The sequence below is a fragment of the Ambystoma mexicanum genome, chromosome 3q (assembly GCF_040938575.1).
Source record: "Ambystoma mexicanum isolate Mex_15411 chromosome 3q, UKY_AmexF1_1, whole genome shotgun sequence".
In the NCBI taxonomy this organism is placed as follows: domain Eukaryota; kingdom Metazoa; phylum Chordata; class Amphibia; order Caudata; family Ambystomatidae; genus Ambystoma; species Ambystoma mexicanum.
The window spans coordinates 753,259,259-753,277,965 of NC_090926.1; the positions used below are offsets into that span (position 1 = coordinate 753,259,259).

Consider the following 18,707-nt stretch of genomic DNA (forward strand, 5'->3'; position numbering starts at 1 on the left):
CCCGCAACTGCTGTTGGAAGTACGGGCGATGCTCAGGAAAGGCGCCATCGAGCTTGTCCCCAAGAGGCTCCGGGGGTCCGGGGTGTACTCAAGGTACTTCCTCGTCAGGAAGAAGACGGGCGGCTGGCGCCCCATCCTGGACCTTCGTCGTTTGAACAAATACATCAGATCACAAAAGTTCAGGATGGTCACCCTCCAGCACGTACTGGGACAGCTGGAGGAAGGTGACTTTCTATCGTCGTTGGACCTGGAGGATGCATACTTCCACGTTCCCATCCTCAAAAGTCACCGAAATTTCCTCAGGTTTGTCGTCCAGGGACGCCACTACCAATTCAGAGCACTGCCGTTCGGATTGAAGTCGGCCCCCAGGGTCTTTATCAAGTGCCTAGCACCAGTGGCGGCGCGGCTGCGCCTGCAGGGGATTCAAGTCTACCCCTACCTGGACGACTGGCTCATCCGCTCAAGGACGAGGGAACTCGCCATCGAACACACTGCGAGGACCGTCCAACTACTCACAGACCTGGGATTCGCCATAAACTACCCAAAGTCCCACCTGGTGCCGTTGCAGGTGGCCCTGTTTCTGGGAGCGAAGCTCGATACAGTGAGGCGCCTGGCGGCCCTGTTGGAAGAACGGACGGAGACCATTCTAGGCAAAGTGCAGCGCCTGCTAGCCACGGACGTGGCCATGTTGAGGTCCATCAAGTCCCTCCTGGGGATGATGTCCTCTTGCATCTACCTGGTGCGCCTCTGCAGGCTACGGATGCGCCCTCTTCAAGAATTTCTCGACGCCCGTTGGATGCAGGCGACGGGCACCTTCGAAGACAGGGTCCCTCTCAACGAGGTGTTCCGGCGGGCGATTCAGTGGTGGGGCGTTCCAGCGCACCTCACGGCGGGCAAGGACTTTCAGACACCGGCGTACCAGGAGACGGTGACGACGGACGCCTCCCTGGAAGGTTGGGGCGCCCACACCGAAGATCTCCACGCAAGAGGCCTCTGGCTCCCGGAGGAGAGGCTCCTGCACATCAACGTCCTGGAACTCCGAGCCGTGTTCTGGGCTCTGAAATCGTTCCTCCCGTCGCTCAAGGGCAAGGTGGTGCGGATCTTCACGGACAACACCACGACAATGTTTTACATACGGAAGCAGGGAGGCACCAGATCCCCAGCCCTATCCAAGGAGGCACAGGATCTGTGGCACTGGGCGGTCGCCCAGGGGATGTTCCTGGTTCCCTTCCATCTGGCAGGAGAAAGCAACACCATCGCCGACTCGCTCAGCAGGGAGCTGCGCGCGTGTCACGAGTGGGAACTGCGCCAGGATCAGGTGGATCAACACTTCCGACAATGGGGCAAACCCCAAATCGACCTGTTCGCAACAGCGACGAACTCGAAGTGCAAGAGGTTTCCCCAGCCGAGAAGCATGGGCGATGCGTTTTCGTTCCCCTGGGACGGCCTATACCTGTATGCGTTGCCGTTGCTGCCTCGACTCATCAGCCAGCTCAAGAGGTCCCGGTGCAGGATGATCCTCGTCGCACCGGCGTGGCCGAGGCAGATCTGGTTCCCGGACCTTCTGGACTTGTCAACGTCCCCTCCCATCAAGCTGTCGGCGGACCTTCTCACCAGAGAAGGAGGCGCCATCTTCCACCACGACCCGGCGTCGCTGAACCTGCAGGCTTGGCTCCTGCAGCACTAGAGTTTGGAGGCTACGATATACCGGCCGATTGCAGAGAGGTTCTTGCAAAGGCCAGGGCGTCCTCGACTCTCAAATGCTATGGTCATAAGTGGAAGAGGTTCTCTGTCTGGTGCCGAGCACAGAAGATCAACCCCCTACGGATTACGGCCCCTCAAGTGCTGCCGTACCTGCTATCGCTGGCAAAGGCTGGGCTAGCCCATGCCTCCATTAAGATTCATCTGGCGGCGATCTCCAGATATACCAGAACCACAGGACGGACGTCCCTGTGGTCCCATCGACTGGTAAAAGAGTTTATGAAGGGACTGTTCCGGTCGTTCCCGCCGGTGAAGGCCCCGGCCCCGGCGTGGGAACTTAACGTGGTGCTGACCAGGCTCATGGGGCCACCATTCGAGCCGATGCACTCCGCACCGATGAAGTTTGTGTCGTGGAAGACTGCATTCCTGGTGGCCATTACCTCCGCACGACGAGTGGGAGAGATCCAGGCCCTATCCTGCAAACCACCGTACTTGACTTTCCATGCCTCGAGGGTGGTGCTTAGGACGCACCCCTCCTTTATGCCCAAGGTGCCGTCGGACTTCCATCTTAACGAGCCTTTGGTGTTACCTGTTTTCTTCCCGTCTCCTTCGTCGCCGGCCGAGAGGACTTTGCACTCGCTGGATGTGGCTAGAGCGCTGAAGTTCTACGTGGACCGCACGAAGAGTTTCCGGAGGACATCACAGCTGTTCGTGAACTTTGGACCTGTGAATAAAGGAAAGGCTCTCTCGAAGTCTTCTATTTCCAGATGGCTCTCCGGCTGCATCATGCACTGCCACCGGTTGGCTAACCGACCGCTGCCAGGCCGTCCGAGAGCCCATTCGACCAGAGCGATCGCTGCTACTACGGCGTTCCTATCTGGTGTGCCCCTGCTGGACATCTGCAGGGCTGCTACGTGGAGGTCGACGCACACCTTCACGAGATTCTACTGCGTTGATCGGGATTCCAGGGAGGAGTCCAGGGTCGGCCAAGCAGTGCTGCGCAACCTGTTCGCTTAAGGTGAGCCTGGTGAGGAGGTAAGAGATGCTTAATGTTGAGTTTTTTGTATTGCTTAATGTTGAGCCTTTTGCCACCCCCCGTGGCTGTGCATGTGTGTACTGCTATGTATTCTTGTATTCATGAGCATGTGAATCCATGCCAGACCCCATGCTGGAGAAGGAACAAGTTACTTACCTGTAACTGTTGTTCTCCAGCATGGGTCTGGCATGGATTCACATGCGAACCCTCCCGCATACCCCTCTGCGGCTCTTCACTTGGTCATACTGCCTCTTCACGTGCTACCAAATCTGAAGATGGCTGCCAGAGGCGGGGCTTAGGTAGAGGGCAGTCATTGGCTGTGGTCAGTATGACGCAGAGATCAGTGATTGGTTACTACTACGAAAGACAGATCAGAAACGAAACTGATACTGATTTTTTCTTTACCGAGGATTCCCAGCCTGACGACGGGGAATATTCATGAGCATGTGAATCCATGCCAGACCCATGCTGGAGAACAACAGTTACAGGTAAGTAACTTGTTCCTTCTCCTTGTTGTGCACGCATCAACAGAAAAGCACAACTTCTATTCTATCCCTCTTCCCCCACTAACCAACCCCACCCACTTTTCTTACAGAGCCATGCAAGCGTCTGGAGACCATGCAAATGGCAGCACTGCCTGGTATAAATCATCATATAGCACTCATATCAGCCAGGCAACCATTCCACATGACTGTTTCCCATAGCAGTCAAAGACCCCAAATTGCTATACTGCTATGACTACCCTAGCCTCTTTCCAAGCAAAGCAAGAAACTATGTTGTAGGACCACAACCTCTAAAAAGAGGAGACGCATGCAACACCCCAAGCACTTTTGAGAGCCTGCATCCTTGCTGCATTGCAAAAAGTGTTGCTATGTTACCTTGAGCTGACTCATTACTGAAGACTGTTACGCCACTGGTAAAATCTGTTTCTGGGATTTGAAGTTTCTGATTCTCCTATGGCTTTCCTTTCTCTCCCCCACAGGTCTCTGAATGGAGTGATTGAGCAAATGGAGGGCTTCTCCAGCAAACTCAGTGACCTTTCTTATAAGGTGGAGAACACACACCAGAACACATCTCAGGAGCTGGAGATCGGGGCCCGTCAGCGAGACGAGCAACTCCGTGGTAAGTTGGCCCTGCTTATGATCATGAAACCTTGTGCTCACTGGAATGTTTTCTTACTGTCTTTCACTGACATCCTGTCTTGTTCAGTTTGTCATGCATCTCAAACTGGCAGTTTTGCTTTCTCTTAATCCCGTCTCCTGCTGCTTATTTACAGTGCAGTTGCTCTTACTCGCTCAAGTATGTGGAGCTTTTCCACTCTTTTTCTCATTAAGCTGTTGAAGCTATTCACATATGCCTATGCCTGCTATGTTTTGTTACATGTCGTTTTTTTATTGTAGTTTCTGATGTACTGTGCCTTTTGTAAACTTCCACTGGTGGTCTTGAAGAATTGTTTTCTGTTGACACCTTTGTCACGTTGCACTCTTAGTCTACGTCAGTCTCTTTCACAACATCTTGTATCTTGTATCTGAGACACTATGCTTATCTGATCCCTGTGTCTTTCAGTGACATGTGATAACCTGAGCATTTCTAGCCCTGCTCTTTCTACAGGTTCCAATTATGTGTTTGTTATTCAAGCAGTTATTCCTATGCCAATTTTAAATGTCTTTACAAATATAGACCATTCTGAGCTTTAATAATTGTAAGAAGAATTGGGGCATCTTTACAGTGATCTTTCCTCTGAAACGAGTGCTTCCCTAGCATGTGCAGTTTCTCCAGATTCACATCCCGGTGTGTGAGATGATAGCCATACTAGCGGGATGGGTCAAGTATATAATGTTCTCTTTTCTGACATGGGTGGTAGTAAGATAGCATTCTCTTTCGTGTCAGTCCTGCAGGAGAGACTAACACGGCAGCAGAGAGACATGGAGGAAGAACGAAGCCGACTACATGAAGTCATCACAAAGATGGAAACCAGGCTGAGTGAGCAGACACGACTTCTAGAGCAGGTGGGCAATCTTGGAGCACCAGCTCTGAGGGTAGCAAAGGTCTGGATCACCAGACCTTGTTCTGAAGGTAGTTATGTTATTTCACCATGTATAGTGCAATCCTCCACACATTGGCCTGTTTTAAAGTATTTTGTGTGTCTGTTACATGGCCAAAATTAACTTATGCATGCAGAGCCTTAAATGCAAGTACCTTATGAGAAATCAAGGAATTCAGACTTTTCCCGAAAGGCAGTTTTGCTATCTGCAGTTGCGCAGTGGAGTTGCATCCTAATTCAATCACCCTTTCCTGCTTCTCCACGCCAGAGGGTTCGATCATCTGAAAGACGATTTGATCTAATGCAAACGTTTGAAGTGCGGCACTGCATCAGTCATCTAAATGGTCATCTAAATTCACGTTTCGAGTGGATTGTGTCCTCAACGTATTCTCATCTTAGATAGATGTATTCCATCCAGTTTTAGCTGCTTTGGAAAAAATGTCGGCAGAGGGCGCCGTGCGTTGATGTCGTTGAGTCGATTGTCCCTCAAAGGCCTCCATCGAGGGTGCCGTCATCGGGTGTATAAGTAGCACGTGCGGCGCCCGTTGACCTCAGTTCCGTTTATCGCAGTATACGTTGCTTCGGAGATTCGGCGCGCCTCGAGTTCTGTGAAGAAATAGTAAGTAACGAATATGTCCTCGCCATCGACGCCGACCATGACCCCGAGATCGGGTTTCAAAAAGTGCAAGTCGTGCGGTTCAAAAATGTTGATTACAGACCCGCACCGAGAGTGTTTGTGGTGCCTCGGAGAAGGCCACGACAAGGAGGCCTGTACGAAAGGGCCAGGCGATGACGGGGAAGGCCTTGCGAGAAAGGAGGGGAAAACTACAGGTAGGTCGTAAATCCGACCGTAAAGCCTCTAGCGTCGAGTCGAGGTCCTGTGAAATCTCCTCGACACGAAAGGCATCGGTCAGATCCCGAAGCGATTCTCATCGCTCGTCGTCTTCGACGAAAATATCGAAGAAACGACGCCACAGGTCCCCCTCCACCTCGTCCTAGGACGAATCCCCAAAAAGGATGAAATTCCCACTAAACATTTATCATCTAAAGAATGGGAAGCATTCAGGGTCAAAATGATGGAGGTGTTAGAAAAAGCGAATCCTCGGTCCGTGCCTTCCTCGGAAGCCGGCCGAGAGTGTCATCGCTCCCACACTCGAGCGCCCTCGGCCTGGGTGATCGAAAGAGGAAGGATAGAGAACCTTCTAGGACGCCGAGCGAGAAAAGCCGCTCGAGTCGAGTTGACCGCTCAAGGTCACCGACGCCGTCCGAGACTGAACACACCTCGAAGGGCAAGTCTTCGAAGAGGGCCTCAACTACCTTCGAAGCCGGCGCTGTCGAAGATGGCTATTACGTCGATGCCATCAACGCCTTTGTCGACGTCGACCCAGAAGCCCTCGACGCCGAAACCTCCAGTTCGGCAAAATAAACCAGAAAAAGGGAAATAGAAGGCTACAAGACCTATAATGCCTTCAGAACCCATTAATACTCCTCCTCCACCTCTCCCAGAAAAGGTTTTCCAACCTCTTCCTAGGAAAGAGTTTTTCAAGTCCCTGACCTCAATTATTGAGGAACAGGAGAAATCTGATGAGGAGAATGTACCTTTTGGGCTAGAATATGGCACCCCAAATGTCCCAGAATGCCTGATTTCAGAAGAAAGCAGGATGAGGGATTTGGTTGAATCACTGCACAATGCGAGTGGTATTGATGCATCTCCTGAAAATGATTTTGGTAGACCGGAACCAGGAGAACATGCCAGTCCGTCATACCGTCAGAAAATGACAAATGTAATAGATTATTTAGGATGGGCCAGACCTCCAGCTCAATTCATCCAAGATGATCTAACAGACATATTGGATCATGGTCCTACTGAAGACCCAATACTACCTTTTCACGTAGCCTTGCAAAATAGGGTGGCCAAAAATTGGGAGACTCCAGATTCTATTCCGCCAGTGAATAAATCCCTTACTTCAAAATACTACCCTGCCAGTAGCGACCCCGGCTATCTGTCTAAACATCCCACTCCCGAGAGTTTGGTCATACAGGCAGCCGCAGCTTCTAACAAATTGGCGTACCCTTCTATCCCTTTGGACAGGGACGATATGCGTGTAGATGGCTGGGCACGGAAGGTATTTTCAGCTGGGAGTATGGCATTAAAATCAGCCAACTTCACATGTGCCTTGGCAAAGTTTTCGAACACTCTGTGGGAGTGCATTGGCGATGGCGGCGGAGCACATACCAGAAGGGGATGAAAGGGAAGGATTCCTAGCCATCGTTGGAGATGGGAAGGAGGCTATGCAGGAATCCCTTGAATCTGGATTGGACACTGTAGATAGTGTAAGCAGGTCCATGGGCACTAGCACAGTAATGCGCAGATTTGCATGGTTACGGAAGTCGGGTTTCGCACCAGACGTGCAGAACCGTCTCCTGAACATGTCCTTTGACGGGTCTCACCTTTTTGGCAGCAAGGCTGACGAGAGCCTTGAGAGGTTGCAGACCTCAAAAGCAGCTGCCAAGTCTTTGGGAGCCGCCATCAGGCAACCTCCGCCTTTTCGGGCACCAGGTCAATCTTGGAGGGGACGATCCTATCGTTACTACTCCTAATTTGGAAAGGTGAGAGGAATGGACAGTCAAAGGGGCCAGAGAAAGACCACTCGCAGTGGACGAGGAAAACGTGCAAAGCCAGCTACATCTACAGCCTCTCTGCCATCAGCGGCTGCAGCAACTGCCTCAAAGCCACTTTGAGGACTTGCATCACAAGACACCTGTAGGAGGCAGGCTGTCACAGCATCTGCAAGAATGGTGAGCCATTACTTCAGATGTTTGGGCTCTAGAAATAATAGCCCAAGTTTACTGCCTTGCTTTTCTAACGCAACCTCAAAGCAATCCACCAAGGAGACACCCTTTGTTTTCAGACCCGCTCCTGCAGCAGGAAGTTTTAACCGTGCTGGAGAAAGGTGCTATAGAACCGGTACCTGCAACGGAGAGGAACAAGGGATGGTACTCCCTGTATTTTTTGATCCCCAAAAAGGACGGAGGACTGAGACCCATCCTGGATTAAGAAACGTGAACAAGTTCCTCAGGAAGGACAAGTTCAAGATGGTTACCCTTTCTCAGATCCGTCAGCCCCTTCAACTCCAGGATTGGTTGGTGTCATTGGACCTCCAGGATGCTTATTTTAATGTGCCGATTAATCGAAAGCACAGAAAATACCTGAGGTTTGTAGTTGGCGACTCACACTATCAGTTTCGAGTCCTGCCATTCGGATTCACCTCCGCCCCGAGGGTCTTCACCAAACTAATGGTAGTGGTGGCAGGGCACCTCAGGAGAGGGGGGATTCACGTCTACCCCTACCTGGATGATTGGCTGATCAGAGCACATTCTGCTGAACAGGCACTAGATCACCTGAAAGTCACCTGCCACTTCCTCCACAGACTGGGCTTCTCCCTCAATTTCAAGAAGTCACAAATGACACCTTCTCAACGGCTCCAATATATAGGAGCTGTATTAGACACATCCCTGGGAAAGAGCTTGCCTCCCAGGTCGAGGGCTCAAGACATTCTTCAGATGGTTTCCAAATTCCAAAATGCCCAAAATCTTCAGTCCTACGACTTCTTAAGGTTACTCGGCCTCATGGCATCCTGCATCTTTCTGGTGCCAGAGGCACGTCTGAGAATGAGATCCCTTCAATGGGCTCTAAAGACTCAGTGTTCCCAGTTCTCAGGTCGAATGATGGATCTTCTCCAGATTCCGAACAAGGTTCGTCACGATCTTCTATGGTGGACTTGTTCTGAGAATATCCTGAAGGGAGAACTTTTTTGGCAACCATGGCCGGAGATCACAGTAGTGACGGACGCTTCACTCAAGGGGTGGGGAGCTCATGCCAACGATCTGACAATCAGCGGTCGTTGGTTTCCATCTGAGTCCAAACTACACATCAACCTTCTGGAGCTGAGAGCAATCAGACTAGCGCTGAAAGCTTTCCTGCCATCTGTCAAGAGAAAACATTTCCTGATAATGACGGACAACACAGTTGCCATGCATTATCTAAACAAAAGAGGAGGTGTAGGGTCACTACCTCTGTGTAGAGAGGCAATGCAGCTCTGGTATTGGGCAATTCGAGAAGGAATCTTTTTAACGGCAGTTCACCTAGAAAGAGAATATGACGGCAGACGCTCTGAGCAGGCAGAGCACGGTGTCCCACGAATGGGAACTGGCTCAGGAAGTCATTCAAGAGATCTTCGCCCTTTGGGGAGGGAACCCCTCAAGTGGACCTATTTGTGACCAGAATCAACCGGAAGTGCGAAAGGTATTGCTCAAGGGAATTTCCCCCGAGAGGAGCCCTGGGGGATGCGTTCGTGGTGGAGTGGAATTTCCCACTATTGTGCGCGTTCCGTCCGATTCCCGTCATTCCTCAGGTACTCAGAAGACTGAGACGTTTCAGGAGCCGCATGATCCTAATTGCCCCGGATTGGGCCAGGAGAACGTGGTACCCGGACCTTCTAGACATGTCCATCTGTCCCCCAGTATGTCTTCCTCAGAGAGAGAAGCTCCTCTCTCAAATGGAGGGTCGGGTTCTCCATCCAGAGGTCAAAACGCTCAACCTTCACGCTTGGTATCTGAAGGGCTGAGATACAAGGATTGGAACCTTCCAGATGACGTCATGGAGGTGTTGCTTTCGGCAAGAAGGCCAGCAACAAAGTCTCTATACCGTTTGAAAAAGTTTTGCAACTGGTGCAGAGAAAAGAATGTTGATCCTTTTCTATGTTCTATTCCGGAAGTACTGTCCTTCCTCCTGACCCTAGTACATAGAGGTCTAAATGTTGGAACCATTAAAGGTTATCTTACGGCGCTTTCCATCTTCAAACGCTTGTCGGAAGAATGCTCCTATTTCGAAGGGATTGTGTCCTCCGACGTATTCCTTATCTTTGATAATACGTTTCCAGCTTGCTGGCCTCGGAAATGTTTTCTGTAGAGGGCGCTGCGCCTCGACGGCCACTATCGGCGCCGACGTCACCATGCCCATAAATAGCCACGCGCTGCGTCAGTTGCTCAGTTCCGTTTTTCCGCGCTTCGTGGGGCCTCGGAACGTTGTTGCTCAGTTCAGTCAGGATAACCCTATATCTACTCGAATAAATACCTACTCGTTCTCGATGGCATCTTCATCGGAACCGACGACGCCGCGATCCGGCTTCAAGAAATGTTGAGACTGCGGTAAAAAAATGTCGATAACGGATCCACACAGGATCTGCTTGTGGTGCTTGGGAGCCGAGCACCATTGTTCGGAGTGTGAGGACTGCATGTCCATGACGGCGAAAGCCCTGAAGGAGCGCAAGGGGAAGCTCGAGAGAGGTAAGTCAGTCAAAACCTCCTCGAAGGTTTCTTCGGCTGAGTCGAGGCATTCGTCTCCTTGCCGTCGAAAACATTCCCATTCTAGATCTCGAAGTAGCTCCCACCATTCGTCGAGATCAAGACACTCAAAAAAGAGACGTCGAAGATCCCCTTCCTCGTCGTCTTCTGTTTCCCCAGAAAGGGTCTCCTGTCCCACAAAACACAGCTCTCAGGCTGAGTGGGAGGAATTCAGAAAGAAAATGTTGTGTCTTCGAGAAAGCGGCCTCGACCCCCTCGAAGACAGCTGAGGGTGATACCCCGGGTGAAAAACCCCAAAAAATCAAAATGCCGCGAGTCGCAGCACCCGGCGAAACATTCCACCCGAGAGTGCCACGAGCCATCGGGTAAGAAGGCACCATCTTCGACGCCATCATCGAAGGGTTCCTCGACGCCATCGTCGACGCCGATGAAAGAGAAGACCAAGGCTACTCCACAGCCAACGGTGATTCCAAGGGCCTCCGGCACGACGCCGAGTCCATTGTCGATGTCCTCGAGTAGGATCCCGATCCTCTCGAGTTCTTCGAGACCCCTTCCAGTTTTTTCGATGCCGTTCTCCGCGCCTTCGAAGCCTGTCACATCGGCGTCGACGACATCAACGTTTTCTCGCCCAATAATGACGAGTTTGGCTCCTTCTGCCTTAGAGATGGGTTTTACACCATTTCAGAGGTCAGAGTAGCGAAAAGGAGTTTTGCCTAGGGTTACTGCCTACCCTTTCTATACATCCCTCAGAGTCATCCACCGGGGAACAGCTCTCTAAAAGTTCCAGATCCGCTCCTCTTGCAGGAAATTATAGACCTGCTAGAGAAAGGTGCCATAGAACCGGTACCTGTAGCGGACAGGAACAAGGGCTGGTACTCCCCCTACTTTCTCATACCAAAGAAGGACGGAGGACTGCGACCCATCCTGGACTTACGAGAATTGAACAAGTTCCTCAGGAAAGACAAGTTCAAGATGGTAACTCTCTCTCAGATCCTTCAGGCACTACAGCTCCAGGACTGGCTGGTATCTCTGGACCTTCAGGATGCTTATTTCCATGTGCCAATCCATCTCAAACACAGGATATACCTGAGGTTCGCAATTGGCAACTCTCATTATCAATTTCAAGTGCTGCCATTTCGAGGGTCTTCACCAAGTTAATGTCGGTAGTGGCTGCAAGTCTAAGGAGGGAAGGGATTCACGTCTACCCCTACCTGGACGATTGGTTGATCAGGGCTGTATCTTCGGAACAAGTTCAGATCCAGCTAAATCACGTTTGCCACTCCCTTCACAGACTGGGCTTCTCCTTCAATTTAAAGAAGTCACAAATGATACCATTGCAGAGACTCCAGTTCATCGGAGCGATCCTGGACACTTCCCTGGGAAAAGCCTCGCCACCAGAGGTGAGGGCTCAAGATATTCTACAGATGGTTACCAAGTTCCAAAATGCCCAATGTCTCCCAGCCTTCGACTTTTTGAGGTTGCTAGGCCTCATGGCATCCTGCATTTTCCTAGTGCCAGAGGCTCGCCTGAGAATGAGATCCCTCCAGTGGGCACTGAGGACTCAGTGGTCACAATTCTCAGGAAGAATGACAGATCTTCTTCAGGTTCCCAACAGGGTGGCTCGAGACCTTCAGTGGTGGGCCTGTCAGGAGAACATTCTGAAAGGAGAACAGTTTTGGCAATCCTGGCCAGAGATAACAGTAGTCACGGATGCCTCACTCACGGGGTGGGGAGCCCACGCCAACGACTTGACCATCAGCGGTCATTGGTCTCCATCGGAGTCCAGACTACATATCAACCTGTTAGAGCTGAGGGCCATCAGACTTGCGCTGAAGGCGTTCCTGCCAGCTGTACAAGGAAAGAATGTCCTGATAATGACGGACAACACAGTGGCCATGCATTACCTCAACAAAAGAGGAGGCGTAGGATCACTACCTCTGTGCAGTGAGGCGATGCAGCTCTGGTTTTGGGCAATCCAAGAAGAAATCTCTCTATCGGCAGTTCACCTAGCCGGAGAGCAGAACTTGACAGCGGACGCTCTGAGCAGGCAGAGCACAGTCTCCCACGAGTGGGAACTAGCTCAGGAAGTCCTTCAAGAGATCTTCTCCCTTTGTGGAACCCCTCAGGTGGATCTGTTCGCCACCAGTGTCAACAGGAAGTGCGATCTGTTCTGTTCAAGGGAATTTCCCCCGAGAGGAGCTCTGGGAGACGCGTTCATAGTGGACTGGGAGTTTCCGCTTCTGTACGCGTTCCCACCGGTCCCTGTCATTCCTCAAATGATCAGGAGGTTGAGAAGATTCCGGAAAACCATGATCCTAATTGCCCCGGATTGGGCCGGGAGAACGTGGTACCCGGACCTTCTAGACTTGTCCATCTGCCCTCCAATTCGACTTCCACTCAGAGAGAATCTACTCTCACAGAAGGGAGGTCAGGTTTTCCATCCAGACATCAAAACCCTCAACCTTCACGCTTGGCTTCTGAAAGGCTGAGGTACAAGGATTAGGACCTCCCTGATGATGTTATGGAGGTGTTGCTTTCGGCAAGGAGGCCAGCTACAAAGTCTTTATACCGCTGCCGTTGGAACAGATTTTGCAGCTGGTGTAGAGAAAAGAATATCGACCCCTTTTCATGTGGTACACCAATGGTTTTGTCCTTCCTACTCTATTTGGCGAATTCAGGCCTTCAAGTTGGCACCATTAAGGGCTATCTCGCAGTGCTATCCATCTTTAAGCGCACTGCGGAAGAACCATCCTATTTCAAGTTACCCTTGGTAATACAGTTTTTAAATGGGTTAACTAACGTTTATCCCCCAAGACCATTCCAGGTTCCCCTATGGGATTTAAACTTAGTCTTAACTTTCCTGATGGGCACACCTTTCGAACAACTCCATTCTTGTTCGTTAAGATTTCTTACCCTTAAAACTGTTTTATTAATAGCACTTACATCTGCTAGAAGGGTGAGTGAGTTACAAGCTCTTTCTTGTAAACCCCCTCATACAATCTTTCACAAAGACAAAGTTGTCCTGCAAGTGAAGCCTAATTTCCTCCCAAAGGTGGTTTCTGAATACCATATCACTCAGAAGATTACCCTGCCATCTTTCTATCCTCCTCCGGGGAAAGAGGAAGAGCGGTTACACAGGCTGGACCCAAGAAGGGCTTTAAGTTTTTACATCAGTAGACTGGCTAGGATAAGACAAGCAGACCAGCTGTTTGTAGGCTACGCAGGTCACAAGCTGGGGTTACCGATAACTAAGCAGACCATTTCCAGATGGATCATTCTAGCCATTTTGGAATGTTATAAACTGGCAGGAAAAGAGCCCCCTCAAAATCTTAGAGGTATTGCAGCTTCATCGGCCCTCAAAAGAGGAGTGCCAGTTAAAGACATATGTGCGGCTGCCACATGGTCGTCCGTCCATACCTTTACACGATTTTACAACTTGTATTCCTCCTCCAGTCAAGAGACTAGGTTTGGAAGGGCAGTATTGCACTCTTCATCAATAAAAGGAAGCATGAAGTCAGTACTCCCACCTCCAATAACAGAATACTGCTATGGGAGCCTGTCTAAGATAAGGAATACGTCGGAGGACACAATCCCTTTGAAGAACAAGTTACTTCTTACCTTGTAACGTTCTTTCGATGGGATGTTCCTCCGACGTATTCCTTATCGACCCTCCCATCCATCCCCGCAGTACTACTTCCCTTGTTGTTGCAGCTTACGCTCCTTCAGGGTGATTAGTCTAGTCCAGAAAGAAAAATTGTGGGCTACAAAACGGAACTGAGCAACGGACGCTGCGCGCGGCCTTTATAGGCAGGATGACGTCGATACGGCGGCTGTCGAGGGACATCGACGCACAGCGCCCTCTAGAGAAAAATTTTCCGAGGCCAGCAAAGCTGGAAGGAGATATCTAAGATAAGGAATACGTCGGAGGAACATCCCATCGAAAGAACGTTACAAGGTAAGAAGTAACGTGTTCATCTAATGCATAATTGTGGGGGGTAAAGGGTTAATTTTTGTTCAGGTGCATTTTAAAGGGTAAAAAAACAGGGGTTTTGGGGGGACCCCCCCACCCCAAAAAAAGAAAGAAATGTATTAGATGGACATTTTTTAGATGGAACAATTTCGATGGAATGGCATTAGATGCAATGGTTTTAGTTGAAATTACCATAAACCGATGGAAGTAAATGATGGAACCAGACCACAAGAAAATATTGTAACTTAAGAAGTCCAAATCCTAACATGAATGTGGCATTGTGCCCAAAACGTCACAGGAGCCACAAAGGTTTGTCACCAGTTTGTTGCCTCTGTAGGAAGCATTCAACAGGCTTGTTCTGGTGATAGTTTAAAAGATCTACAACAATTCAAACCGAGATAAGAGTTCTCCTTTTTTCCAGATCCAAGGCTAACCCAGGGCAGGATGTTCGTCCCAGGTTTAATGAGCGGAGGTGAGTGGAATGGAGATAAGGAGACAAAAGGACTAGTTCCCAATGGTATCCTGTGGAGGACGAGGGGAGTGGGGAGTTGGGGGGAGGCAGGCACACTGATGCTTACTTAACCCCTGACTGTGATTTCTCCAGATGACTTTATATATCTGGGGGTCGCTGTGACCCAATCTTCTGCTGTTTGTTCCAGTGGGAGGTGCCCAGGATGTTGCTGTTTCGAGGATTCTTCCATTTGAATTGAAATGCAAGATGCAACCATTTTTGGAGGGGAAATGCACAATCCACTGATGCAGACCTCTTCAGGACACTTCACAGGTTGGAGGAAGGCGAGCTCCAGTGACTGTCTCCATACACACACAGAACGACAAACGGCCTTCCAATCTTGTTCTCAGGAGCTGCTCCAGAACAGGCTCCCGTGAAGGCGGAAGCTATAATTCTGGGAAAAGGCTACTTGTGACACAAGCTGGCGACTAGTTCCAGACTTCAACTTGGAAAGGCAATGTTTCTGGTGAGGTGGATGTATACGATCTGCCTGGAGTAAAACTGCTCAGCCCCCCGTTTGACCGTTCATTGAAAACGGGGGCCTGAGCAATTTTTATCCCCAGCCTCTAGGGTTAAGGATGCATGCGACACCCCTGCAACCCCAGAGGCCACAGATACTTGAACATGAGAGCCGGGGGACACCCCTGCAACACCCAATCCTCATGTTGAAGTGTTGAGGTCAAAAAGTAAAACAGTCAAAAGTAAAACCTATAATTCGGTCACAACTACTCAACGACCAAATGTAAATGGTCAGAGTGGGTAATTCCGGTGAGGTAGCTCACTAGAGAGCTGTTCAGTCCACCAGGCAGTCCAGGGACACTTCAGAAAGCTCTAAAGGGCTGGATCTTCGAGAACGCATCAAGACTAGTTGGCCCCACTAGTTCAAGGACTGAAGCACTGCACAGTCTTCGGAGATCAGGCAGAGGAGCAGAGATTCACAGGAAGGGATGCTGGTCCACTTCAGGAGTCTTCTTCGGATCTTCAGCAGGCTGCTGTTCTTTGAGGGATTCTTGGCTCAAACGCAGATCTGAAGAAATTGCTGCAGAGGTCCTCTTCTTATCCAAAATCGGAGCTAGAAGCAAGTCCAAGCCCACCAATGGTAACGATCTGTACCATTCAAACAGCCAGTAGTTATCCAATCCTGGACGACTACTGGTTTCACATTTGCCCCACACCCAGACTTTCTGGCAACAGGACCTATGTCTCTCTTTATGAATACAGTTGCACACATCACCTTACAGTGAATTGCAGTTAGGATACTTTGTATCCTATATGTTTTTTTACAATGGCATTTTGGTTAAAATTTGCCTAAAACAAGCTTGTGATAGCTGTACTATTTTTAGCTTGTTTGTGTTATTTTATTTACTTGTGCTCTTTTGCATTTACTGTGAATGGCTACTAAGGGTGGCTAGCGCCATAAAATGGCCACTGTAGGAGATATTTTGCTTGTTCTTTGGCCTTCTTCCTGCTTTCCATTGTCAGGAAATGCCTCATATGGAAATCCCTTGCCGGGGCAAAGTTGTGGCTTTCAAGGGCTTAAGGGGCTTTGTTTGTGTGAGCCAGAGGTGGGGGCTGAGTCTGTCTAATCCCAGTCCAGATCTTCTTGTGTTTGTAAGTCTGTTGCGGGACGGATGCGATGACTAGTGGTTTCCCTGATTGGACAACTCCTAGCTGTTTGAATGGTGCACAGCTTTAATATTGTTGGGCTGGGGCTTGCTCCCAGCTTGAATCTTGGTTAAAAGGAGGGCTCCTACAATTATTCATTAGATCATCATTGGAACTAAGACTTCTTTGAAGAAGAGCAGCCTGCTGACGACCCAAAGACGACTTCTGCAGCTGACCTCTTGGTTAAAAGGAGGGCTCTGGATGCCATCAGGGGGTGTGCTCTGTTCGTCGCCTGAGTGCATAGCTCCTGTGTCACAGGGAGGAAAGGTGTAAAGAGCCCCACCCAGACTCTCCTGCACTGACCCGGGCGTGACCCCTACGCCACTAAAGGTCCCGTGCAAACCGTCCTGAAATTTGGGACAGATTGGTAACTTCTTGACAGAGCTACGGCAAGGACAAGACAGCAGGGGGAAAACGAAAGTGCTTTCCCTGGAACTGTGATCAAGTCGCTGCATGCAATGCGACCTATGGGTCCACGTTGGGCCTGTGAGGAAGGGCCTGGTTCCCTAGGAGGTGCCCCTGAAGCTTGAGAGCCAACCCACAACCCAGGGGAGAGAGTGGCTGCTGCCTGGTGGGAGGCCCTCTCGCCCAGCAGAAAGGGACTGGACCGGCTGAGACTTCACCACCGTGAACAGGGAGGAGTTGTGCACCTGACAGGGTTGGGTTGAGGCCCGCTCCCAGGCAGAGAGAAGGAGCAAGAGGACGGAGCTCCACGTAATGGATGGACCTCCTGCAGCTGTATGGCCCCTCCAGGTGAGGACTGGGGGCCGTGGTGGACAAAAGGAGGAGTGGCCCCTCTAGAGGTACAGCAATAGAGCCATCACCCCGGCCCAGGGCCTGATTTTGACTGAGTGGGACCACAGGCTCCAACCTGGGACTTGCACCCGCCTACAGACTGGCAACTACAACCATCTTGGAGTGGCCTGGGGGTTATAGCAGGCCATCACAAAGGACTTTGGGAGACTTGCGGCTGGGTGTTTTGAACCGACTTCCTAGGGTGTGGGCCCCAGGGCTGCGGCCAAGGGCGTGTGCCCGACCTGTGCATCACCTACTTCCTCAAGTTTGAGGTCTGGAGACCTGGGAATGGTGGTGAAGATAACAGGACCTGGATAGACATCCAACACCCCAGACTGACCAGCCAGACCCCCGAAGTAAGTGAATCGGCAGCAGGCATTGGAGGTAGGGTGGTTGTGGTGGAGGGGGTGTTGTTCGAAGGCGTAACCTGGTACCTCTGTCCCTCACGTCTGAGAGAGGACCTGTGGAGGGAGTCCTATCATGCTGGAACTGAAAGGGTGTTTGCGTGGCAGTAGGACCTCAAAATGTGAGACCACACATATAGGAGGCCCCACCAGCGGATTATCAGACCTGGCTCTGACAGGGGGCGCCCCGGACCACCCGGACTGGAAACTGAAATTGGGTTGATTTGAGTATCTGAGAGGCCCAGATCTTGGGGACCCAGTATTGGATATGAACATGCGGGTAGGTAGGGACCGACCCAGTGTCCATGAAAAGAGATGTTGCCTCCTTGCTGGAGGACATTTGGAGTATGAGGCAGACATCGGAGGTAAAGTGTAAAAAATCAATGTTAGGATAGATAAAATGGACGAGAGGTTGCAAGCTGTGGAAAATAATCAGACATCGCTCTTAACTCTGGAGCTTCAGGTAGAGATGAGAATGGCAGAGCTTGAGAGAAGGGAGGGAGAGATCACACTTAAAATGGATGACTTTGAAAACTGAGAAAGGAGAAATAACTTGTGCTTTTTTGGTGTCCCGGAAAAGGAGGGCGAGATGGAGAGAGACTTACAGAAAATGGTACACAAGGTGGCAAAAGCTCTTTGTGGACGACACAATTAATGAGCCAAAAATTGACAGGGTGCTTAGAGCAGGTGGGGCGGGTAGGGGCCTGAGGTCAATCCTAGCATGCCTGCATAATTACTCTGACAAGCAGAAGATCCGCGAGAAAGAGAGGGGTGCTGGGGCCGCAACATTGGGGAATGCAAAAAAGTTACGGTCTTCCAGGATCTGTCCTCCCTTACGTTGGAAAATCGGCTTCTGTGCATGCCCCTCACAAAGTAGCTGAACAAGAAGGGAGTGAGGTTTAGATGGAGGTTCCCCTTCTCTATATCTTTCAAGGTGGACCAATACGCTTACAAGTTGGTGTCAGAGGACAACATAAAGAGCGTCATGGGAGAACTGATGGGGGATGAACCCCTGTCCCTGAAGAAGAGGCGAAGGACCCAGAGACGGACAGTGGTATAAAAAAGAAAAGCTGAGAGCAAGGTACCCGGCGCAAGGAAATACAGGAAGTTGCATTCCCCCTATCCCCCCACCGAAGAAGGGCCCTCTGGACTAGATGATTCTTACAATTGGTGTGGCTCTATAGCCGCGTGCCGCTTGCACCAGATTCATCCCT

The 18,707-nt window shown here is 50.5% G+C and overlaps 1 protein-coding gene across 7 annotated transcripts in view; it reads left to right on the forward strand.

The window, feature by feature from the left end:
- Positions 1 to 18,707, forward strand: part of FBF1 (Fas binding factor 1) — a 1,089,678-nt gene that overhangs the window by 830,642 nt on the left and 240,329 nt on the right. For all 7 annotated transcript variants that reach the window (XM_069654733.1, XM_069654729.1, XM_069654732.1 and 4 more), the window contains 2 exons: positions 3,720 to 3,859; positions 4,628 to 4,746. In XM_069654733.1, coding sequence (XP_069510834.1) covers positions 3,720 to 3,859; positions 4,628 to 4,746 — 259 coding nt within the window. The remainder of the gene's footprint in view (positions 1 to 3,719; positions 3,860 to 4,627; positions 4,747 to 18,707) is intronic.